This window comes from Dermacentor silvarum, chromosome 8 (assembly GCF_013339745.2).
Source record: "Dermacentor silvarum isolate Dsil-2018 chromosome 8, BIME_Dsil_1.4, whole genome shotgun sequence".
Classification (NCBI taxonomy): Eukaryota; Metazoa; Arthropoda; class Arachnida; order Ixodida; family Ixodidae; genus Dermacentor; species Dermacentor silvarum.
In genome coordinates, this window is record NC_051161.1 from 32,164,510 (window position 1) to 32,191,100 (window position 26,591).

Consider the following 26,591-nt stretch of genomic DNA (forward strand, 5'->3'; position numbering starts at 1 on the left):
TTCCACCACAGATACCAAACCCGGTCGAACTGCCCGGCACTGGCCTTTTATACTTTCACCTGGAAAACGTCAATCTGCCATTGGTCACAACTTATCCACGTGATACATTGTTGTTGATGACAATGACATTTAGGTAAACCATAGAGTTTCTCACTATATAGTAGTGTGAAACTCTATGAGGTAAACCTGGTAAACCGCCAAAATATTTTTTCAGTATGTGTAAAAGTTCATAGTAAAAGCTTTCCTCAAACCTTTTTTTATTACAAGTAACCGGCGTATACTATTTAATGAACATAAATGTTCTGGTGATTGAAAGGGGAAGGGCAAGGGAAAAGTTTGTTGACATCACGTGCTGTTTTTCGTCCTCGTTTGCTGCTGCAACGAGAACAGCACGGCTTGAAAGAGAACGTGAGACTTAGGAGGCGTATTGTAGGCTATGAGGCATGTGGGTTTAACCGAGCCATTTGATGATCTGAGATGATCTCACTGGTATGATGTAACATCTACATGCGCCGAAGAGAACCGAAGTTTGTGCTGCGTACGCGTGTGCACGCAACCAGCTTTCGTTCTCTAGATACATCTTTTGACTTTGCCGTATCCTTGTGAAACATTTGGCCCTCACCGTTTCCATCGTGAACGATGACATCCTCACCGAAGTACAGGACGCCCACTGCAGCCACGATGGCCTTGCAACCGGTCATTAGCTCGGTGCAACGAATGGCCCTTTACGAGACGAAACTGGTGCGACCTATGTTTTGCATTCCCTTCATGCATATGCAGATTGGATGTTACTGCATTTATTTTACCAAATGGTTCCTGCGCTTATCAAGCGCAGCGGAATCGTGCTATTCCAAATGAGAGCTTGTAAACTGTTACCACCCGGGCCGGTATTTTGTAGCGATGCCTTATGACTTATTCTATACTAGTCTTATCATCCACCGCTCACGGCCGGCTGATCCCGTTGATAACGCGAGCGGACCGTCGCTCTATCCGCTGACAAAGCGCGATAAGCGCGAAAGGCATTAGCACCGGAAAGGCATCGCTACAAAATACCGGCCGTGTTTAAATGCATTGTTTCCTATCCTTAATTGCGTCGTTACTTTTGCCCAGCCGCAGTATTACCATTTCTATCGAGATCCGATCGCGATCGAAAGTGAACCGTGTGACACCCGTATAGGTCGCGAATAATGCTTCGTAATTATTCGTTTATTGTAAAGCTTCCAGTTTAAATCAGTGCTTTGTGACAAGCCCTACATGACAGAATATTAAACTGAGCTAGTTGGTTCATATAGCTAAGACGAGTTTTGATCAGTCGTTAGTACAGCGACGTCCTTGTCTGTCTTCCGTAGTCCTTTCTTCTTTCAGTTCAGATGTTAAAAACTCATCTTACCTTCATGACAACTGTGTGTTTGCGTTGCAGCATTTGTCAGCGGGGGTTCCTAATGTGTAGCTGCTCAGTCAAAGTTGTGAGGCGCACATTTTTAACTCTGTCATGCGCCGACGTGCGGATCATTCACTCCCCTGACATACACACTCTGTTTTTCTACTACTTTACAGAAGTACTACCTCGTCGGCTCGAATAACACACAGACCAAGTTTCGCGTATTAGAGATTGACCGGACGGAAATTAATAAGCTGCTTGTATTTGATGACAAGGTTTGTGGTCTTTACAATAGCTTCGGCTGTGGCCGTAAAACATGACCGAATAATTCTTATTTGCCTCACTGTACCCGACATGCTTCTAGGTTGAATACAACAATCGAGAGATACGAGAATTCCTCAGTGAGATTAATCAAGGAAAAAAGATGCTGAAAACTGGACAGAAAGGTAGCTCTGGCCTGAATAGAACAGTGTCTGCGTTTGGCATAGTGGGTAAGGAGCTCGTTCTGCATCACTTTGCCCTGGCTTCATTCATGTAATCACTGGTTGCAAAACAACTGCATCTTTTCTAGGTTTTGTGAAGTTCTTGGAAGGATATTACATTATACTGATCACAAAGAGGAGACGCATTGCCATTGTGGGACATCATACAATTTACAAAGTGGAGGACACTCGTATGGTTTACCTGCCAAACAACACTGACCATAATGTTCATCCAGATGAAAACAGGTAGAGTGGCATTTTAAATTCATGCTATGCATTTTTTGTTGGAATCTGTCTCAGCTCTATTTTTATTGCCTCTTTGTTTTATAGATATGTGAAGATTTTCCAGAATGTCGACTTGTCCAGCAATTTCTACTTCAGGTAAGTGCCTTACTTGATGAGCAAGTTTAGTGATACACATGTGCTTATTTTGAGAATTTTCAGCCGTTCAGATTAGTTCTGTATCTAGTTTTTATTAATTACAGCATCATATAAGCATCACTTGCTGGCTATTGCTTGTGCTTTATGCAAAGTGTTAAGATATTTAATGACTGAAAGTGATTCAATTATACTGTCACTCCTGTTAACCATATAACTGCTCCCACTTGGCACCTGCACCATTTTTAAGATAGAGGCAGACCAGAAACATTTTTCACATCCACTTACTAACACAGAGATGACAAGAAATGCTTGTTTAATATCATGGACAAATGAAATGGACTTTTGTTGTACTTTTACTTTCCACAACGCATTATTTCCAAGGACTTCTGAGGATTGGAAGCACCTTCCTGCATTCACTGCAGATATAGTACTCCACCAACTTTTAAAAAACAATTTAATTAGCAGCAACTAATAGCAACAATTTTTACTCTATCGGTTCTCTGTTGTTCCATCTTGTATTTGTTTTTACCTGTGGTATTCTTTTTTTAAGGCGAAAGCATTAAATCTCTGTTTCAAAGTCACTGTGACGTACAGAATAAGTGAGTGAGCTCGTGCCACTGCTCGTGCGTTCGTCGTCGTCTTGAACAGCTGGCTCTAATGCCACTCACCATAAAATTGAAGGGGCCCTGAACTACCCCTCAGGCTTGGTGAAATAACATAGTCTGCGGGTAGCACACGCTGGTATGAACATCTCGGCGAAGTTTTGCTGTCATACGCAGTACGAGGAGCTTGTAAGCGGAGTGTGAAGTCACGTTTCTCTCAAATGCTCTCGTTTCAACAGAAGCGATGATGCTTACTCTCTTCTGTGTGCTTTATTATGTAATAAAGCACATTCCAGTACGCGGCTGCTATTGGTCGCTACGGTCAGCTACACCGCGGCCGCCGTTGGGTGCCATCACGAGTCCACTGGCTAAGCGCACTGCGGACCGCTGAGGACAACCGTGTTTGGCTTACGTTTAGCGCGTCGTAGGCACCAAAATCTGAAGTAGTGGCGTCTACGTTAACTCACTGAGGACAACAGCGTTTGGCTTACGTTTAGCGCATCGTAGGCACCCAAATCTGAAGTCGTGGCATCTATGTTAAAATCCAAAATGAAATTTGAACTGCGCATCATGGTGACATTTCGAAGGCGGAGCATTGTGGTACCCACCTCACTCCACCATACTTTCGCAGTGCAAGTTATTGAGGCCGTGTTTGATTGCCAATAACTCCGCTTCTGTTGATCGCATCGAAGTATTTTTTGCGGCAAAGTATTACTGAGATAGCCTATTTTCACTTCAAATGTCTTTCTGCACTTCGATAAAAAGTGGTTCAGGGCCCTCTAAGGAGAAGCAGCAATAACAGCAGAACGCAGCAATAACGCAAAATAGACAACTTTGGGGCTACAGTAAATATGAGGAGATGCATGGAATCTGCTAATGAGTAATGGGGCCAGTGCGTTGGCCAGCATCCAGCCGCGTTTGCAAATGCAATTCTGTGCTAGCATTCCCATGTTGCCCTTCTCACTCAACGCCAGAGGGCATTGAGCTGGCCAACGCACTGGCCCCATTACTCATTAGCAGATTCCATGCATCCCCTCATATTTACTTACATATAGAGGGCAAGTGCGGTGGCAGTGCTGGGGAAGAGGAGAGAAATTTCAGCAGCGGCGGCCGTAGAACGTTCTGGAAACGGTGGCAGCTCCTTGTATATGTCGCCGTGTGGGCCAAGAGCTTCATTCCACATCGCTAAGTTCTAAGCATGCCCCGTAATTTGCCATAATTTTTCGAATTTATGGTCTTATTTTTTGTGTTTTTCATAATTTGATGTATTTCTTCCTTTATATATATATCCTCTGTAACTCCACTCCCCTCTGTAATGATTCGGCCCCGAAGGTACAATAATGCAACAATATGCGAACGATATGCAACAAGTTGTAGCTGATGCGTTTTTTTGTTCCCACTTCTGCCATTTTTCATAATGTTGGCATAATTTCAGCTTGTACTTTTTGTTTGGAGTCCACGCTATCGTTGGTAAATGAATACTTAGCTGTGTGAATTCGTGTTCTTTAGCAATTGCTGGTAAAAGGGGTTCTACTTTGCACTTTCCTGTTTGTGTTTCATTGGTCTATAACAGTTTACACGTGAGAAAGATAGCCTGCACACATAGCGCTCATAACATATTATGAATTTGATGTAATAGTTCAGCGGAAATCCGCTAGGTGGAGATAAGTAATTAAGGGAAACTGAGACTTCCACCCAAATGTAGCAATTTGCTACAATGGAAACCCAACCGGGTTCCTCGAAATAAAGCCTCGCAGTTGAAGAAAAATTCGTCCTGGTCCGGGACTCGAACCCGGGACCACCGCCTTTCCGGGGCAGCCGCTCTACCATCTGAGCTAACCAGGCGGCTAGCAGATGGCAGGGCGAAGTCGAATTTGTCGACAACTCGAAGCAAAGGCAAGTGTTTGATGTAATAGTTCAATAGGACCAGGACGAATTTTTCTTCAACTGCAAGGCTTTATTTCGAGGAACCCGGTTGGGTTTCCATTGTAGCAAATTGCTACATTTGGGTGGAAGTCTCAGTTTCCCTTAACATATTATGAATTGGATAGCTACAGATATACACAAAAGGCATTGCAATCAACTCCGTGCAAGGTGCCTGAAACTGTGCTCTTTCACAGCATCAGAGTGCCATCCAAAAGAAAGTGCGACAGGTGGCACACATTTAGTACAGTAGGTGTTAGCACAGCGCCAAACTATTAAAGAGGCAATAAAGGCAATGTACTTAGTCAAGCCTTCTTAACCATTTGATTACACCATTACTTTTCTCTCCATTTTTTTTTTTTCACCACTGTTATTAAAGAGAATGTTTCTCGAATTCACAGCCGTCAATCGCTTATTAATCCTTAATGACCCCTCAGTGGGTCCCCCTCTCATCGCCCGCATTGGAACTCCAAAGCGGCTGTTTGCCGTTGAAGTCTCCCACCACGATGATGTTCTCAGTTCTCGATAACGTCATCGCACGCTCAATTGTTTTCAACGTCGCGTCCATAGAGCGGTGCGGCGGCGCGTATGCGGAGAATGAACATATTAATCTCAAGTACCGCTTTCCCTCCAGTACATATGTGAGCTTTAACGACATGACTGTTTCAGGCTGTACAATAGAGGCGCTAAAGCAGAGCCTCTGTTGATTAATTTCCATTACTTCTTGCAGCTACAGTTATGACCTGACGCACACACTGCAATACAACCTTACTCCACTTGCCTACATTGTTCCGAAGAAACCAACAACATTCAAGAGCGAGTCGGATGACTCTCTGTCCTCGGCAAAGGTTTCTGAAGTGGAAGTGGCGGACACCTGGGACTTGCTTCCCATCGATGTGAGGCTGCGGTTTAGACTTGCAGTAATAAAAATGCATGCCTACTTAAAGGGACCCACATTAAATTATCTTGCACTGGTGAAGCGGTTATTTAAAGCCATATATTTATGTATTTAGTAAGAAGGGGTTGTTTAAAACAGGAAAAAATGAAGTCGAGACTTTCCTGAATTACCTGCCGAAAGCTCAGCGGCAGTATGTTTGGTGTGTACGAGTGTTTTCAGTCAAATTGATATAGTGAACAAAGATATAACAAATTATTGGATATAGCAAAGCAAATCTAGAGTGTTTCTTGCCAAAATCAGCATGCAATGAATAATGTACCGAAGTATTTCCTTGTATTCGGGCAGCTTGGGCACATGAAAGGCCCTCAAAACTTACTAGAGTGAGTTATTGGCTTCTTTTTAATGCAATGTAGTCCCTATCTACCACTAAACAGTCAACTAGAAGGCACTGTCATTATAACAATGAGCGGGCACAAAAACTTAAGGGTGGCATTACTGCTAGCCGCCTTTGCTTTATTTTTTTTACTCATTTCTGGCTTATATGGTTTCTTGTCTTGATAAGAGTGGGCCTTACACTATAGCAGAAGCGATATTTACTAATACAGCTTAATCTAATATTTTTATTTAGTGTTTCTTTTATAAACAAACACCCTACCTTCTAAATTTGATGGCTACATTTTTTTAGAGGTGCACGACATAAATGCAAAGTGCATACATCAAGTCTGGTTGCATGTTTAGCCTGCAAGGTAACTGGCGATTTTCGTGGCTTTACTATTTCAAAGCTGCTGTATTAGCTGCACACTTTACCTGTGTTTCCGAGTGCCTTAAACGCATCCAGAAAAACTGGTGTCATTGCAGGATGCCGACAAGCCTGCATACAAACTTCCTGGCAGACGATTTCGAAGTGTCGGCAAGGAGGCCAGCATAGAAAATTCATCAAACATTGTGTTCAGTAATTTGTCTGATGGTGAGTAACAGTTTTCTTACATTTTTACTGCTTGTGCATTACCATGTGTACGAGTGTGTGTGTGAGCTCGTTTTTATTATTGTTTAGCCTGCATTGTCTCCTATGTGTATGTACCCAAGGTTGCCGGTATTAAACTAAGCCAAATCACTTTGCTATCAGTTGTGTAGCTTGCAACTTTTGCCATGAACTGAGGCAGGTTTTACAATGATGGGTGGTCTGTTTTATGTTAAAAAGCATGGTTCCTAACATAGACAGTGAGCTCCTTTGCCTTTCTTGCACATATACTGGGTGCACAAGGTATTTGAGGACATATAGTGAGGTCAGGGATGGCAGTCATATTTCAGACAAGATTGCTTTACATTTGCTTTGAATTTTCTTGCATTGTTTCTTTTACTACTGTTTTCTGAGGCTGGTGAATAAAACCATTCTAAAGCCCCCGTTATTGACTGAATTAGGCTTCAATAGACCTTTTTCGCTGTTTACAAACATGCACCCTGGACGGCTTCCGGTTTGGCTCAATTACATAGTTCGCTAAATATAGCGAGCAAGAAAGGCAATGGCGGTGATATAGATTAGCAGGAGTGCGCTTTATGATCCGGCGCACTAGACTGATAAGGCCTGTGACGGGAAGTTTCTTGGGAGAGCACTATCGCTGCTGTTATCGCGTGAGCGAAATCGTCTATAATGCCTGTATCTTGGGTTAGATGGTGTTGATGTTGTACAGTGCTTCCACAATAGCAGCCTTTAGCAAGTCTTTAGCACTGTGTGGCTGCTTGTTAGTCTCCAACTCAGTGACGTTTTTTATACATAGAGGCATAGCAGGTTTAATTATTGGAAACTAGGATGGCACATTGAGGGTGACATGGCCACAGTTCACAGCCAGCCATTATTGGGCTGTGCAGGCCCTGTGGGATAGAGCACATTTATGACTTAGCAGTGGCACCTAATGACCTCATCTACAAAAGGCTTAAATGTTGATTCTGCCAATTAAGCTGCTCGGCAATGGCCTTCATTGGCTTTTCGGGGTTCTCACTCACGATGGCCTCCACCTGCTGGAGAAACTCAACAACCTGAATGACGTCTGACCAGTGTCAGCGCTTATTTCTCTATGTCACAGATTACAATTGGCCATCTACTATTGTTTAAACTTGAAAAACACATACATTAACATTCAAGAAATTGGTGATCTCCATGTCACTGTGGTTAGCTTGTAAGGTGACTGAGACAGGTGTGCATCTTAATTTCCTGTGTCGGAGAGTTATTGCTACCCTAGAACTAGTGTGCTAGATAGGTGACAGAAAGGCTGTTGAATACGAAGCGCTTAGACAGATAGAATGAGAATCTTATGTCTGTGGCGATTTGACGTGATATGATCAAAAAGCTTGCGCACCCCGCATGTATTCGATCCCAGTAATAGCAATGAAATGTGTTGTATATGTTGCTTATGAGATCTTCACTCACTGAAACCATTTGCTTGCCAGCTTGTATGTCCTAAACAAACTTTCATATTATGTATTATACACTCGATTGGTATCATCACTACTCTAACCATTGTTATCTGCTGCAGGGCCTGGCAGATTCAGAGCAGTGCAACAGGGGCCGGTATTTTGTAGTGACGCCTTTTCCCGGTGACAATGCCTTTTGACGCTTTGCGCGTTCGTGAGTGGCCACTTTCGAAGCTCCGCTCGGGGCGGAGCGCCGCTTGACCACTCATGAACGCGAAAAGCGCTGAAAGGCATTGTCACCGGGAAAATGCATCGCTACAGAATACCGGGCCAGTTCTCACAGCCATGAGACTGCATCACAAGGCAAAATTTGCAGATATGCAGATGTAGTCCTGTGCTTAGACTCGTTTAATTCGCAGTGCAATACATGTGAAAAGATATCTTTTGTATTACAAACATAATGGGCAACAGTGACCAGTGTCATCGTACACATCATTACTTGGTATGCACATTAACTTGTTGAGAGAGCTCACACCTGCACAGCATTTATGAACTCTCTTGCAGTTTGTGACTAAACTTCTCTCTTTTAGGCACATGTTTTGCTGGACGCACAAAACCTAACTGGAGGTATGTGTGGAACTCTTACCTCCTGGAACCAGTGGAACTTCACACCGACTGGCTTCTTTATGTTACACATGGTTTTGTTGGTCAGACAAGTATCCTTTTAGCTGCAAGGGCTGGAGGGAGAGAAAACTTGCAATTGAAAGTTTTTCAAATCGTGGTTGCCACAGAATAGTTGAGTTCCTTCAGCTGTGTGTAGGTCCGTGTGACCTATTAAGTGCATATCTCATCCCCAGCATAGTGCCCAGGTCGGCAACTAAAGAAAGTTTTTAAATGTGAAGCATTTCTCGGGCGAATATTTGCTACTTTGACAGTATCTATCTACAGTTAAACCTGGATATAACGAAATTTCTGAAAAACTTCGTTATAAAGAGGATTTTGTTATATGCAGGTTCGGCCCGAAAATTTGAAAAAAAACGCTTACCGTATTTACTCGATCCTAACGCGCCCTCGATTGTAACGCGCACCCGTTTCCTCCAGAAACGGCGTCCAAGATGGCCATTTTGTCCTCAAGAGTCAATATCTTGCGTTTCTTCGTCGAAGCACTCATCCTTGGAATGTCACACCAGGTATTGGATGCGTGGACGCATGTCGTTTCGCACAAGCACGAGGCGTTGGAAACGAAGAGCGAGCGACGCGATGGCGTCGTAGCGGCATATAGTGTCACCTAGTGTCAGGTTAGTGAAGTGAAGCGCAAAGACTTGCACAACCAAAGAGTTGCGGTGCCTGCGCATTGAAACAAAAAAACGTTTTTTTTTCTTCGGCAACATCAACTGGACAAGGAGAGAGCCGGCTTGGCGGGCTAGGCCAGCTGCAGCAAGCAGCGGGATCAGGTTTTAATGAAGGGAGGGGAAAAGGTCACTGCCCGCGGCGGCAAGATCGCCAGGTCGAGGGATGCAGGGATGACCATGACTCAGCAAAAATGAGAATAACTCGGCAAAAAAAAGATTAGCACTCAAAAAGCAATGGAATGGGTTTGGATGTGGTACTAAGTGAAGGAAAAGGCTAAAGGTTGATGGTCGAAGTCATAGTCATGAGCATAACCTAGGCTTTCACTTTAAGGTCTCTTAGGTGTAGCTAAAGGGACTCCTGAGGACTCATGACATGCGTGCCATGTAGGTCATGAAAGAGCCGCCTACGTCTTGGTGCTCTCATGGTCGTTTCGTTACCTTGGTAGGCTCCCCGCACACTGCTTCGCATAACATCGATTCCCACTGGGCATGGAATCTGCTGGCTTTTTTTTTATTATTCATTGGTTTTGCATTGCAGACACGAGTAATTGCAAGCTTTAATAAAGAAGCTCAGACTTCTAGTTGTAAGCCCCCTTGTTATAGCCTTAACCATTGTGTCCCAGATATTAGTGTGTACGGCCGTCCCATATATCTTACGCTCATTGCCCGGCGTTCCCAGAAGTTTTCAGGTACAAGATTTCTGAAGAGGGGCGCCAACTGTGAGGTTAGTAAGCTTTGTACGTGTTCATGCTTTTTCAAAGCTTGCAAATCAACTGTCAATGCCTACATGATGGTGTGTACAGCGACATATTTCATTGCACAGCATAACAATGGAGACAAGATAACATTATCTATTGCAGTGGCTAGGGCATACTGCTACAGAGCACAAGGCCACAGGTTTCATTCCCATCTACAGAGGCTGCATACCTAACGGGGTTGAAATGCAAAACGTTCATTTACTGAAATTTAGGTGTACGTTAACTAGTTGCATGTTAATGCAGCAGCTTACAACTAAAGATTTTGTGATGTGCCAGTAAAATGCAAAGCTAGGCAAGTTAGTGTTGAATCATTTTTGAGGTTGTGCTATTTTATTGTGTGAATTTAATTAAATGTGCTTGATAGAACCATAAATAAAGAATATACTACATACGAATGAGGTCACTGTACAGTGATGGCACCATTAATTGAAATAGTGTTGGCTGGAAATTTTGGATGCAACAACTTCTTGATGAACAGCACAACTGAAGGACAGCTGGCATACTCTTGTTCGCACCATTCAGCATTAACTGTCTCGACAATTTTCGCATGTGCACCATTCAATGTCTTAGTGTACTGCAGCTATGACATGTCATCAACTAACCCAGTTCTAAACATTACATAGTAACTAACTCCAGATGGTCAAGATTAGTCCAGCAATTCTCGCCATGATACTGTAACACCCACCGACGCTGCAATGCGGGGACGCTAAGGTCGGCGCTCTCGGTTGGTGCCTTAGTGCCGGTTGCGAAAGACAACAGTGGTGACTCTGGCCTAATAGATGACCTTCCCCAGCAGCCTACCGCCAAAAGCAACCTTCCGCCTGACGCTACCTCACGCTCACGAGACGTCGCCGCTCTCCAGATCCACCTGCCCATGTTCTGGCGCTCCGCTGCGATGCCCTCGGTTCCCGACAATGCCTCTAATTAATTCAGAGCACCTTGCTACAACTTGCACAGCTGAAGCATGGACTTAAGACAGAAAAATTATGTCAATTTTACACACACAGCACTAGGTCACAACTTTCTTAATAAATAATATCTGTATAATATATAAATAAACATGATTGCTTTGTTGTTTCATCCGGCAGGGTGACGTGGCTAATGAAGTGGAAACAGAGCAAATTGTCCATGACTCCTCAGTTTCCTCCTTCACAAGTGGCAATTTCACCTCTTTCGTGCAAGTTCGGGGTTCAATTCCTTTCAGCTGGTCACAGGACATCTCCAAGATGGTGCCTAAGCCAGCCATTAATGGTACGTCGCAGTGTTCACTCATACTATGGTGAGAGAGTCGATGAAGTGAAAGATATGTTATGAAACGAAAGGAAGCGACGATGCCATTTTATGTTGTATTGGCCGCAGGTACTTTGACAAGCAGCGACCAGACTTCACACAGTACTGCATTATTAAAGCCCAACTGCAGTGAAATTTCGCCTTAGCTAAATTCGTTATGAGTATTACTATTGAACCAACTGTCGCAGAGCTGCAAGGCTGGTAATTGTCTAATTTTCTTCTTAACCCTATGACTGCTGAGTTCTTCTCAGTGTGCTAGTTTAGATTAACATTTTGTGCAACATATAAACTGTTTCTTCATCGTCGCTTTCTTCCGACACCGGATTCATCACCAGCTTACAAATCCTTTCGTCTGTCAAAGTGCAGATAGACCTGCCACACTGGTTTGCCATGGCTGTTCTGCCTAGACCTAGCGACAGAGCACCAAGACATTTGCTCCACCTGCTATTACACATTCAACTTGCAAGTTTCAGGTGTTTTTAGGACCTCTCTATAGATGGTACTACAACAGGTACGCGATGGCCATTTTTGTACGAGTTGTTTCTTCAGAGGCAGGGAATGCGCTGAATAGACAAAACGAGTACTATACTCGGGAGTGGCAGTCAAAGGGTCAACAGCCTTTCACTTAGCACCTAAGTAGACGATGCATGCACCAGAAATAGGGAAATGATGTTTATTAGATACGACACAAATCCCAGACCATGGCTTCTGAGCTTTTCGGTGTGCAGCAAGTACCGGCCTAATCTCGGACATCGTGCCAAAGAGCCATGCAGGTTTTCAATGTTGTGGGTTCTGCATTATTTTCGGCGTCACAAATGTATATTTTTGCTAACTTTTAGTGACTCATCTACTCGTATTTCAAGCATAAGGTTTTGCATGAATTTGGCCTTTAATTGAGGTGTGTGCTTGGTGCATCGCCATGTGCAGTGGACCTGGTGGACCCATACTGCTTTGCAGCGGGTCGGCACTTCAACCTGCTGCTGCGGCAGTATGGTGCACCTGTCGTCGTGCTCAACCTGGTGAAGAAGCGTGAGAAACGCCGCCACGAGAGCCTCCTCAGCGACCCCTTTTTGGACAGCATTGACTACCTTAATCAGTTTCTCCCTCGTTCACACCACATTGCCTACCTGGCCTTTGACATGGCGAGAAACAACAAATCGTTAAGTGTTCCTGCTGCACTTCCTTGCTTCATTTCTTTACTGAACCTAATTGCAAAATTCTACCTGCTAAGCTTTATAACATTACAAGTTATTCACGGTTCATTATTGAGTCAAACACGGCTTATCATTTTTAGGGCTTGAAGAAAAAACATAAGAGTTTAGTAGACCCTTCCATATTTCTTCATTCGGTACTTATTAGATATACAAATGTAGTTGTAAGTATTAAGTACACAACACTCATAATCAGTCTTAGGCATTATAAGTAGAGCTGCAAAGACCTTGAAGGCACAATGACTGATCTTGATGTTGATCAAAATGCGCTACTGGATAATCAAAGACACATACAACAACATGGAAAACATGGGCACAAAGTGCATTTCTTTGTGTCTTTTTTGTTCCAGTGGCATGTTTCAGTCAACAGTTACAATGAACTAGCCACGACCTCAGCTCATGCAATGCAATGGAGATCAAGGAAATATTGATGCTGATTCATACGAGGCAACTATTAGCTACTAGTTTTAGTTGCATGTACTTATGTGCAAAAGGCCTGATGGCATGATACCGTAAAAGGTCTGCAGACAGTACATGTCTGCAAACTTTTTACACATGTAATCTTTTACACAAGCTAAGAATTTGGTGTATACCATTTCCGAAATTAATCAGTGCCAGTAGAAGGCTGGTTACATAAGATTTTTGCTGAACCAGTGCACTTTACATGGCATTCACCAATGCAGAAAAGCAGCCAATGTGATGGGTCGCCTGTCAGACATCGCGCACCACATCCTGCGCAAGACGGGCATATTCCACACCCACGGCAGCCAGGTTGGTCCCCTGCCTACACCGTACATGCTGGGAGGTGCCATGACCACCTACGGAGCACGGCTGCAGACGGGCATTGCCCGTGTCAACTGTGTTGACTGCTTGGATCGCACCAACACAGCCCAGTTTGCCCTCGGGAAGTGTGCCTTGGCTTTTCAGGTAGATATCGCATGCGCGACAACGGAGCAATGCTGCAAATGGCACACTCTCTTAAGTGGCCCTTGCAGAACTTATTGAACAGGGTAAATAAATTAGCCCTCTCATGGCAGAAGCCAGGGTGACAAAGAGAACAGATAACATAAGTTCTTGATCTCAACAAAACATTCAATTTTTTTTTTTTTCCACTAATATGAACAAGAAGGGGAACCAAGGGGCCTGATTTTTGTTAGCCACAACCATATAAGCTAAGAAAAGCGTAGGGGGAAGTCATTTGTTGTTTTTAATAGAAGTGTAGTAATAATAAAGTAGAGGGAAGTGACAGTGGATGAAAAAACAACTTGCCGCAGATGGGAGCCAGAGGGTGTGGGTTTGGCTTGTTGTTGTTTTTCTCGTTTGACACAATCTTGTTTTTCGACGCAAGTTGAGAGTAAGAGCTTGTGTAAGCCCTTTCTTTCATTTTTGTCTATTGTGGTGCTACTTTGCACTGTGTCACCATATTGACCATCGTACCTTCTCAACAGCAAGGTTGCCTAGACCCATAATGTGCCTTCACACACGGCAGCACACACAACATTCTGTAGAAGTGGTGAATTGTTCTTTCCTGCAGTCATTTGAAATTGCAGCTATTTTAATCCGAAAGCATTATATGCCCCGAATGGTGGTACCGAATGGTGGTACCAAAAATGGCCGACGGCACAAGGAGTAAAAAACATGTAAAAAGATTTCAAATTGCTGTCAGATTTCTCAGGGAGGTTCCTGTAAGCAAAAGTAAATTATTACCTTTGAAAAGAAAATTTGATAAATTTTGGTCTGGGTGGGAATCGAACCTGGGCCTCCGGGGTGCGAGACTTGCACACTTTCCTGACGCTACATCAGCTCCTCAGTTCTGGTTGACTAAAGGTGTGCCTAGTGCATGTATCATTGCACACATCACGTTGTAGCCATCTGGCTGACTAAACGTGTGGCTTAGTGCATGCGTCGTTTGGCAAGTGACAGTGCCACCAATGGAGAGGAGGCGGCACCACATCATGAGTGTATAAAAACTTTCCTACCTCCTACAACTCTCCTACTGGGAAAAGGGGTGCACGCGAAGCTTCTCCGACCCCAGGGGAGGGGTTGGTTAGTTTTTTGAGCGTTAGTTTGAGACGTTCACGGGCCCACTGCCACTGCCGTTCAACGAACCTTCTGCCGGGCCTGAACTGGTGGGAAACAGCAGGCGCAAGGTGAGCGAACACGCGATCACACCGTTTCCCTCATCCGTAGCGAGGGGACGCCTGTGATTGGCTGGGGGTATGACGCGATGGCGCGCCGTACTTGGAGGTCGGTGGTTCAATTCCCTAGCTCGACGAGCAATTTTTATTTTCGCGCAGCTTGGGTTTTTTAGTATGCCAACACCGACACCAACTCGAGTGAAGCAGTACAAGCTTCGCTTGAAAATAAAAAGCATTAATGTCCAATTGTACGGCGCTGAGCAGTCCTTTGAGTAATGAACTCCTCGCATGCAAGCAAGCGCGTTGAGATGCTTGGCCTTACCAAGGCACAGTTAGAATGCGGGCGAATCAGAACTGGTTTTGGCACGTAAAACCCCAGAAAGAAGAAGAAAGAAGAATGCAGGCGAGAGCTTGTGTGATCAAGGAATGCGTGGAAAAGAACATTTCACCAAAGGGACTACAGTGAAATCTCAATATAACTGAACCTCAAGGGTCTGTGGTAAACCATTCGTTATTCTGAAAGGTCGTTGTAGTGAAAGCCCCAAAATTAACCATTCCACCCATCAACCCATCAGTTCATAAGTTGTCACCATTTGAGCTATTCACGAAAATGTGGCTGTTTGCTCTCGGCCCACACTGTTGCTATTTTCCTTAGATTGCGCCACCACACACCACCAAAGCATGGTATAAGAGTGACAAACACAATACAGATGCTAAGAAAACTACTGACAAGAAGGAAGCTCTATGTCGCTTCCAAAGCGCAATCTTTCGTGTTTGTTTTTCACATTCCTTGCCATGGACACCGCAATTGTCTCACTCGAGACCGATGCCTGAACTATTCCAAAGCGCAAGCGCATGTGTACGACAACGTCCGGAAAGTGTAAAGTGCGATCATGTGGCATCCCCGCGAGTACAGAGGCCACATTTCTCCTCACGCGTAGCTAGTACGGCCGTAGAAAGGAGCCCGAAAGAAGGAAGAGACTCGCCCTGGTTGCTAGGTGACGCTTGTCTGGGCGAAGCATGCGCTCGCACGCTTTCTCCGCCTTGTCGTCTGCTAGCCTACTGTTTTGGCTGCCATGAAGGATTCATGGAAATCTAAAATCGCCACATTTTGGAATATTAGTTGGTGGTACTGAGGCATTAACATGACGAGAAAACTGAATAACGATTGTTATTCTGAAAAGATCGGTATTCTGAAGTTCGTAGTACTGAAATAATTTTAGATTGAAGTTGTCGGAAGTAAGCAGGGGGGATTTCTGAAAAGTTCATTAATCTGAAAATTTCGGTATTCTGCTGTTTGTAGTACTGAAATAATTTTAAATTGAAGCTGTCGGAAGTAAGCAGGGGATTTCTGAAAAGTTCATTAATCTGAAAATTTCGTTAATGTGGTGTTCGTAGTAATGAGGTTTTACTGTATGCTTTCGCATTTCCACACGTAAGCAGCCTTAAGAGTCTCTGCCAAATTTTTTTTTCTGTCACGAGTTGACACAAACCACAAGTTATGGCACGAAATTGTGCCTGTTAGGGAATATTTTGTTTATTAACAGTGTAATTACTTTGTTTTAATGTTAGGTACTTATTATTACATATTAGTATCAGAATTTATCTGCTGAAGAGCTGTTTATTAAAGGAAAATGAGTATCGTTTGCTGCACTTCTTTTGAAGATTTTGTTTCTTTCCTTCCAAGCAGTGCAGAGATAAACATACTTTACTTGAACTATTGAAATGTTCAACGTTTCTCCACAGTGGCCGCTATTAAAATAATGTCCACAGATTGCGTGTCTTGTGCATGAACTTATGCATCTCACCATAATTGGCACATATTGAAACTGGTACCTTGTAATGAGGAAGAATACAGCACATAGTTTAAATGCATGTTACCATATATGTTACCAAGCATACGTGTTTCTTTTCGTAATGATCTGTTATATTTTGTGCAGCTGAATGCTCTTGGTGTCCTGCCAAAGCCTGACCTGTTCTTCGACACCGACAGTGTTCGGTACGGCATAAATTTCATCTTGAATTCAAATTTAACTATCTGAGCTGAATTGATGACTTCAGCATAAATTCTGAGTCCCAGCCAAGTTTCTCTAGCCGACAGCTCTAAAGCAGGTTCGGTCAGCAATGAACCATCAAAACACAAGCATTGATATTTGATTATCTCCGTTTTGCAGCATGTTGGAGGTTCTTTACGAGGACCATGGTGACACCCTGGCCTTGCAGTATGGTGGTTCTCAGCTGGTCCACCGAGTCAAGACATACCGGAAGATTTCGCCCTTGTCTTCACACTCGAGGGACATAATGCAGACCCTCTCTCGGTACCTCAGTAATACATTCTCAGGTTAGAACACCTTATTGTGCACACAGTAATGCACAGTGCAGTTCACTGTCTAAGGGAACACACTGATTTGCAGCTCTCTTTGTTGGTGATCTAGCTACAAATTCCAGCTGAAGCTATGTCAACGCACAGCACAGGTGTGTAGAAAGGTGACAGTGCCCTAACCGCAATTCATCTGCAGCAAAGTTGGGCAATTCGCACATGCCAGAGAAGAACATTTGCATGTGACCTGCACTCATGTGTTCCTTTTAACATTGGACTGCACTGTACAGTATAGCTTATTCTAACTGGAAATGAAGCCAATACAACTTGGCCATTTCTTAAATTTTAACAAAAGATATTTGCGAATAAATGCAGACATCTGTGCTTAAAAAATGCTGACTATACCAACTGTACTGAAGTGCATGCTGTACCAATACATAATATACAAGTTGTGTTGGGCTGCTAAGCACGAGGTCGCGGGATCGAATCCCAGCCATGGCGGCCGCATTTCGATAGGGGGCGAAATGCGAAAACACCTGTGTACTTAGATTTAGGTGCACGTTAAAGAACCCTAGGTGGTCGAAATTTTCCGGAGACCCCCACTACGGTGTGCCTCATAATCAGATCGTGGTTTTGGCACGTAAAACCCCATAATTTAATTTTTAATAATATACCAGTTGCAAGTTGTATGCAATGAGTGTAAGTATATTTAGTTTTCGTAGCTCCCATGGTTTATAAGCTCTTGCCTGTAACAGTACTTTATCTTAAAATGTGACAGACATTTGTATTAATAGCATGGTTATTCACTGAATAATGTACTTGTCTGCTGTTTCTTTACTCGGACTCAGATATAATTTGCATCAGCACTCTCCAGCGATCGCTTCCTGTCTGCTCATTACTAGTTGCATGCCCTACTATCATGCTCCCTGTGTAGTCATCCATCGAAGTACTTATTCTCAGATAATCTTGTTTGACTGTTTGCCTAGACTTATGCACTCTTATTAATGCTGAAGGCATGCCACTAGTTACTTTAGTTACACTTCCTCAGAACCATCTTTTGTATGTTATTTCCGTTCGACTTCATTTGTAGATTTGTGTTCCACCATTTATATACAGATGCTGACAAGCAGAATGCCATAAACCTTTTCCTTGGAGTCTACCGCCCCTACGAGCACAACTTTGCACTTTGGGATCTCACGACGGACTACTACTTGCATAATTCTATCCCAGCTGGCAAGCTGCTGTGCCACCGCAACCCGTGAGTCTGTGCCCAACTTGACTACTTTTGTTCACGCATGTTTACAAACAAGAAGGGAAACATAGGGGCCCGATTTTCATAAGTCTCAATCATATGAAGCCAACAGACAATGACACTAAGAAAGTATAGGGTGAATTACTTGTTTTAATTGAAATGTAGAAATGGTCATTACATAAGTGAACCCATGTGCACTGTCTAATTTCATTAATGAGCATTCCGAGCTTTGTTTTACGATAGCACAAGGTACTTATAAGCATGAGCTGTTAACCTTTCCCTTTGTATTTTTTCTTTATCACTTTTAATGTGGAAGCATTTTACAGGAGCGATAGTGCTTCACGATTGGGGCTTGTCGAAAACACCTTTCCCCACCTAGGTATTGTGTAGAGGAGGGTGCGGGCGCTGTGTATGGAAAAGCGCTGCCAGTGTAAAGAGGGTGTCGGAGTGCTACTAGTTAATTGGAAGAGGAGGAATGAGTAGGATGAACAGGGCATTGGAGCAGTGCTGATTGATTCAAACGCCACACTGATGCTGTGTGAAACAATGGGCTAGCGCTCCTCAGAATACTGTGTTGTTCGCTAAAAAAGTTCAGTTCGAGGCAGGCAGTGCAGCAGCGCTGGAAGGGACGCTATGTAATAACCTGAACAGGTTGTCCTAATAAGATTCTGACTGAAGCCAATGCGGTCAACCAACTGCCGCCCTGTGACGAGGCCTCGTCATGTGTCCCAGATTCCCGAGCAGTGGGCAATGCATTGGGTGCCTAATTAAACATATATATACTTCCAAACACCACTGTGTAATAACCATCTGAGTACAGTTGAGCGCCTCTACAACGAAATGACCTGTATCACGAAGGGATAGTTGTGTCCCGGTTCTATTGTGAGCGGTTCAGTGCACAACCTTTACAACGAAGTTACCTGTATAATGAACGATTTCGGATACCTCAAGCACTACATTATAAAGGTGGTTCAACTGTATCTGGCAATTCTCGTGTTGTGAGAGTGCGTCGTGCACTTAGCCAAGGAGTACAATGCTTCAGCATACATCTCACTCAATGTAACACGAGGAGCCCCATAAATTCTTACACTTTAAGTTTGGAAAGAAAGACCCGTGTTCTTCATTATTATTTCATGATGGTATTGCAAAGAATATTTGCATCTCCTTCAGCTGATACAACAGTATATTAATTGCAGCACAATTTTTTTTTTATCCACGCTTGCCTAAACAAGCCTATCAGATGTCTCTTTCATACATGATAGACAATGTTGTCTAATGCACTTGCACTACTGTCAGCTTTTTAGTTCAAGATATTTGCTCATTTATACATTATGCAAAATTTTCTCCATTTTCAGTTACACTTGCTGGTTTGACGAAGAAGTTCCCATGTCCCTGCCGTTTTCTGTTGAAGAAGGTTAGTTAATAATTATTAGACCTTCAGTCTGTCATTTTGTATCATGACATAACAGAAGGTGCAGAACTTCGTTATACAGTTAAACCTCAATATAACGAACTTCAATATAACAAATATGGATATAACGAAGTATTTACCTTTTCATAACCTCCTGTCCATAGAACACCATGTATATGCAGCCACGGCGGCCGCATTTCGATGGTGGTGAAACGCGAAAACACCCGTGTACTTAGATTTAGGTGCACGTTAAAGAACCCCAGGTGGTCCAAATTTCCGAAGTCCCCCACTACGGCGTGCCTCATAATCAGATCGTGGTTTTGGCACGTAAAACTCCATAATTAATTAATTTAGAACCTCAATATAGCAAAGTGTGTTTGTATGCGATTTCAATATAACGAAATTTCACTGCCACCACAAAGAAATGACGAGGCCATAAATGGAAACTTCCGCAGACGTAGATGGTCAAATGATTGAGTTACAAACGGCTGCTTGCAGACGCACCTCTCAAATCGCACGTCACGTGACAAGAGCGACCGCCAAAGTGGAGCCGTATCATGTTTCATATAAAGCCCAAGTGTGATAAGATCCTATCGCGCTCCGCACACTGTGTGCTTTAGGTGCAAGTGAAAGCATGCGAGGGTGAGACAAGAAAGATGGTGGTTTCACAAGTGCCACCTTCCCGCGCGAGCAAAGGAAAGAGGGATAGGGGAGCGAGCTTGTGGCAACGCGATAAAACGCGCTTGAGTGGGCGGAGCAGGGGGGTAAGTTGGCACGCGTCTCGATTTCTGGCGCATTTCTCAGCTGTGGTTGCGCATAGCTGTAAACGAAGGGCTGAGCGCATACGCAGCCGCGCACCCTGCATTAGAGGTAATCTGCCGCATGTGCAAAGAGTGGGCATGCCAAGATGGCATGGCATCATGTAAGCTGTCATCCCGTGCGTTTAGTATTGGAGGTTGCTTAATCTAGAGTTTTGGTGACCGGTTGGAGTGAGAGGCAGACGAAGCATTTGCTCCACGTTGCCGGCGCTTTTCATGATAGCAACGCTATCAGCCGCGGGGTCGGAGTGCATGCGAAAGCATGGCTGGCTTCGCTTAATTCGTACTGCCGATGTGAAGATATCGTCGACGTGGCATGCAACCATATCATTCGTCGCCGACTCACAAATTCATTAAAATGAATTGTTTTCTTATTCAAATTAGCTTTTTTTTTCGATTGCCCGACTATTCGGAAAATACTGCGGTCTCTTACTGTCTAAGAAAAATTGATCGGCGACTGCATTTATTTGCACAAAAGGTCAAATTTCAATACGATATTTTGATATAACGAAGCAAATTGTCGATTTTACCGACTTCGTTATATCGGGGTTTAACTGTATTTTACTCCTGAAATCTTCCAGCCTCCCTTTTGTGAGGAAATTGACAATGTATATCCCCATTTGTGGCATATATCAGACTTAATTACAATTACCCAATCATGGCCGTGGACCATTGAATGCCACCAAGCTGCATTTGGTGAAAAAGTATTGCCTAGCCACAGTTTGACATTCAGCGATAAATGAAGCTGTTTTCAGGTTCTCTTAGCTCATTTCTTCTGACCGCTCATAAGAATGTTGGGTGACAAATTTTTTGGTGCCATTTTGCATTTCTTTCTTCTCAAACAGTGCTGAAGTACCATGGCAAATCCCTTTTGGAAGTGATGAAACTGGAGGTCACCAATGAGAAAGTGGATGGCTTTGTGGAGCTGTACAGGCCATATGAGATGTCAAGCCTCAATGACCTGTTCATGATTAACCTGAGCCATTCTGTCAGGTAGCACATCCTTTCTGAGCACCCCTACTTAGGCAGGCAGCTGCTTGTGTTTGTGTCGAGATTTATACTATATAACTTAAAAATAATAAAGTGTCTTGAATTTTAAGCCATGTACACCTTTTTGCCCCACAGTTCATTGTTTCTCTGTGACTAGAAATAATCTCCCCAGCTGTTTCCTTTGCTTAAAATTAGGGGTGTGCGATAATTCGAAACTTTCTAATAGCGAATCGAATAGTCACTATTCGTAAATGCGAATATTTTTTCTAATACTTTTTTGAATATTTCAAAATGTCAACTAACATAAAATGCCAATAAACATAAAATTGGAGTAAAGTACGGTAAATTTTCACCCCCATGGGCATAGTATATAGACATAAAACATGAGAACTTGCATAGTGGAGCAGGCCTTATGTCTATGTCGCCTTATGTTGGTGTGCATCCTTCTTTCTTTTCTTGGATCCCCAACTGCACTCTCGCCTTATAATTGTGATCACCTTATATTTGAATAGATACGGTATACAGCTTACATTTGCACTCTCTGAAGAGTCCTGTGCATGTGAAGGAACTACTTGTTTGCTCCTAATGCTCCATTTGCGCTTTTAATAAACAACGCTTGATAACATACTATCTGATAACAGAAACTTGCTATCTTTAAGAATATACTAGGATGTGAACATGGTTTTATATTAATTGTGATAATGGCTGTTCATTATTCAAATACTATTGGAAAACTATTCAATATTGATTCGATTCGCTTCTGACACTTTTAGAGAAGTATTTGATTCGGTCTCAAGAATCACTATTCGCGTACCCCTGCTTAAGAGGGTCAGAAAACACAAGCTAACAAGGATTGAAAGATGGATTTGTTAACATTTTTCATGTCAACCTGCAGTTAAACATACATCTAAATCCACAAGTTCTTCATACCTGTCTTTCTTGTCTGAGGAGAAATTAAAATGTTCACAGTAATTCAAGTGACATTTGTTATTAATTTAATTGGCAACTGAAAAATAAAAGGGTGGCTTTTAAATGACTGTGTTGCTCTCTGCATGTCAACAACAGGTAGACTGGTAGTAACGTTTTTCTTTTATTATTATTAGCGAGTTGTTTGATGTATTTGTGTTGGTTTGTCTAATGTTGCACGGCTGTACTTTTATAGGGACATCATGCCAAATTCTGCCACAGACTACAGCCCATTTTCAGTGAGGGTTAGGCCTGGAAAGCACCGAGAAAGTGCCGGTGGCAACAAACCGCCAAACCCTTCTGTGACTGGCATCTCTTCTACCATGTCCACTTCCAGTGGTGCCAGTGACTTCGGACAGCTCCGTTTCAAGCGAGGCAGACCCCGAGTTTATGGTCGAGAGCGACGAGTCATCCTCAAATGATCTGTCGCAAAAGCCTGTCACGTTCGAGGTTGGTTACACTAAGAGCTTTATCTGAGGTGAACAAAGATGGTGAAAAATCTCTCGACTTTGTTTAGATATGCTGTACATAACCTGTGGTCACGCTTCAGCAATTTTATGCTTGCATTCATGATGCCAAACACGGGTTTATTTCAATGAATGATAATATGCCGGTCCCAGCAATGGGGTTTAAAGTAGATACAGGGAAAGTCATTCACACCTTGTTCATTTGATTCTTTCTGTATAAATTGAGCCCTAATTGCCATCGTTCTAGAAAGCTGCATAAATTGTTCTACCTCTGATGATTTGAGCTGAACAACACCATGTGCCCACTGGTAGGTACTTCTCTGGCCAAGCCCAATAGTAGGGATTTAGGATTTGTGCATTAGGCGGTCTGTCAGTATTTGGAATTGCCACAGGGAAGGCCGTGGTGTCGCACCGGAATGCTGAATCTTCTGAGCGAACAAAAGAAGCACAACCTATGACCACAGCCTTAGCCACGAAGCAAGAATCGTTGCTACGTCATGGTTCATATGTCATAAAAACAGCTATCACAGGTCTCCTGACTTTTGGAGAGCACAAATATTATTCCATCCGCTGCATTAGTCTCCCAAGCATATGTCAATGACAGTTGCTTTTTGGGGGAAAGGGATGCTGGTACTGATAACCAGATTTCATGTTCAAATGAAGGACAGCTATTTCATGTGCTCCCTGTCATTCCATTATCAGATGCAGTTATCTTTTGCCTTACTTTATTATTAATTTTGTGTGCTTTCAGCTGTTCTTTTTTCTTGCACCTCTGTGAATTTCAGATTAGCGAGCTTTTATTGTGCAGTGTTGGGTAGATTTATATAAATTTCTAAGTGTCATTTATTCTAAGCACTGCACAGTCTTAGCAATCCCACTGATGTTTGCACATACCAGTGTGTGAGAACCACACAAAACGTCTCAACATTATTTCTTTCTACAAGTTTCATTTATGTGGGGAAAATGCTCTTTGTACTTCACCCGTGACCCCGTGAAAAAGTTATAGATGCCGTCTAGCAAGGCATTTGTCAAATCCCAATGGTCGCTTAGAACAACAAGCAGTTCTTGCAGGACTGAATTTGCAGTCCATCATTGTATTATCCTCAACATGACTCTCCCATTATCTCGCACAGTCTGTCTTTCAGACAATGCTGCAGACTTATGGCAGGGAAATACATGAGCCTTCTCCCAAGGACCTCACCATATACAAGAGGTAAGCAATGATAACCGCTGCATCCAACCAACTTCCTGTATCTCTTTCTTAGCATTTTTTTCCTTGCTTCGTAAAGCTGAATAAGCTGCTGCTAATTGCTGCTGGAGGATGCTGTAGAAAAGCTTATGTTATCAGCCCCATGTGTGCTATCAACAGAAAGGAAGGCAGGGTGGCAGGAACATACATCCTGTATGTGTGAGCATGGATTTGAGCAATGAGTGTAAGGTACAGAGTTAACATGTACACATTCATACCATATGAAGGCCTCTCTTTGGCCTGTGAAAAAACCTAACTATTCATTAATGAATGGTTTTGCCTAATCAGGCAATCATTACCGAGGCTTAAAAATAGTCGTATCAAAACTTCTTTGAAAACAAAGAATTAAAGTGACACTAAAGTGCAACACTAAATCAGTTTAAGTTAGTGAAGTTATTCTTTCAACACACTGCTTTCACTTATTTGGTAGAAAGAAGGTTGTGGTGGAAAAAATTAAGGCCAAAGTATTCTTTTCCGACTTTCACGCTTCCACGTAACACCATTATGTCAGTATGGTGTCGTCAACTTCAATGTTAACAAGAAATTCGAATAAACAGTTTTGCCTTGGTGGTTCATAATTTAAGGACCATAACTAGGATTTTCAACTTCATACCAGGATGATGTTGCATGTCATATCTTTGTTCCAGATTTGTAACATTGGGAAAAATGTCAGGAATGACCTGCAAGAATGATGCCAGTAACATCTCAACACCAAAGAGATGTCTGCAGTTGTACGTTGGCTTTCTTTTAATTTTTTTATTTGTCTTTGCACAGTCTTGCTGCTGTTTATTGTTGCTACATAACCATGAGGCCCCTGGATAAGTTTGCAATCCTTTTATGCAAAGCTTAGTGTTCCTTTTTTAGTGGTATGCGTAGAAATTGTAAATGGCCCTTGTTTCATTAACCTTCTATGTAATGGAAATAGCATGTTTCAAAATGTGTGATAAAACAGTAAAGAAGTATAAAACTTGCCACGTCAATCACATAAAACCTGAGGTGACAGTATGCACTGCTTATTTTTTCTTTTCTCCTCATAGGATAAGGCAGAGTGCCTTCACCATTGACTCAGTCTATGAAGTCAGCCCACCGATGGTTCCTCGGTCATCGAGAGACATCTACCAAGTCTATGTTCAGAAAGGGAAGACAGGGGCACTGATGCCTAACCAGCATTCGCTTGTTACATACCAGAGATTTGTTGCAAGCAAATATCACTAGACGGCGTTAATTTCTATCACTCCCTTGTACAATGTGGTTTTTGTACATATGTAAATTAAGATGCCTAATATATGTGTTGGGAGAAATGTATATCAATAAATATTTATAAGTTCAATATGTCTAAAATATATGTGTGCCTGCGTCTTAGTTTCTATAATTCTTGTGCGTACAGGGCATGGAGAAAGTTATTCTTTCTCTGTGGTACAAGGTAAGGTCAACACTGTAGTGCATTGCTCGCTTGTACGCAATTCAACCATTACAATATTGTAGCCAGAAAATATAAGAAACTTTGGCTCAAGGCAAACTTCACTTTTCTTATTCAGATGTGTGTTTGAAGCATAAATGCTCTCATTAGACCATTGCTGAACTGATTTGAATGACATTTATAGTATTATAAGACTAAATATATACTTTCAGTTATAGAATTTCCGAGCAACATAGGTTTAGATTTGCAGCTTTGAAGAGGCCCTGCAGCCACGAGTGTCTATGTACTCTTCCCTGTCTATCTACTTCCCTGTCCTCGTCCCCCTCTTTTTCACCCCTTCCCCTTGAGCAGAGTAGCAGGCGAGAGATTTCTTGGGCTGACTTACTTCAAATTAATTTCCGTTCTCTCTTGTAGTTATATTATGAAATTTGCTAAATTCTACTGACCATTTAAAGCAAATTTGGGCCTGCACATTTTTAAAGTTTGCTGAAAATTGTTTAAAAAAAAAAAAAAAGCAATTGAAGCACAAAGTAATCTCTCCCCAAAAAGAGCAATCTCAATCTGTCGATCGTATAATATGTACCAGTTTGCAGAGTATGTAAATCTGCACAATATTTTTACACGTGTTCTGCAGAGCAGTGTTTTGTCCACTTACAGTTGGCCCACTTTATACTAAGTGGTTCGTTATGAGAAAGGAAGGTTGGCGCTATCTTCTGCAGCCCTTGAGGGAGCACGGCTCAGCTTTATACACAGCTTTATAAAACTGTGCATGCCCCCCTCCCCCATCTATTGCTTTCAGTGTTGTAAACATTCCTCTTTCTTTTCTTGTCATAAATTTCTAATTTTTTACTATTTTTATTTTAAAATATT

General features: G+C 42.7%; 1 protein-coding gene across 1 annotated transcript; it reads left to right on the forward strand.

Moving 5' to 3' along the window:
* The first annotated feature begins 353 nt into the window (after positions 1–353).
* Positions 354–25,646, forward strand: LOC119460971 (polyphosphoinositide phosphatase-like). The gene is given in 22 exon segments (XM_037722133.2): positions 354–741; positions 1,558–1,656; positions 1,746–1,872; positions 1,953–2,109; positions 2,194–2,244; positions 5,500–5,665; positions 6,526–6,634; positions 8,670–8,795; positions 10,055–10,155; positions 11,278–11,440; positions 12,407–12,638; positions 13,374–13,617; positions 16,769–16,827; positions 17,003–17,169; positions 18,265–18,406; positions 19,756–19,814; positions 21,475–21,622; positions 22,782–22,935; positions 22,937–23,035; positions 24,186–24,265; positions 24,949–25,032; positions 25,339–25,646. Coding segments are annotated over 22 exon segments (2,847 nt in total). The 5' UTR covers positions 354–639; the 3' UTR covers positions 25,517–25,646.
* Positions 25,647–26,591: the final 945 nt, after the last annotated feature.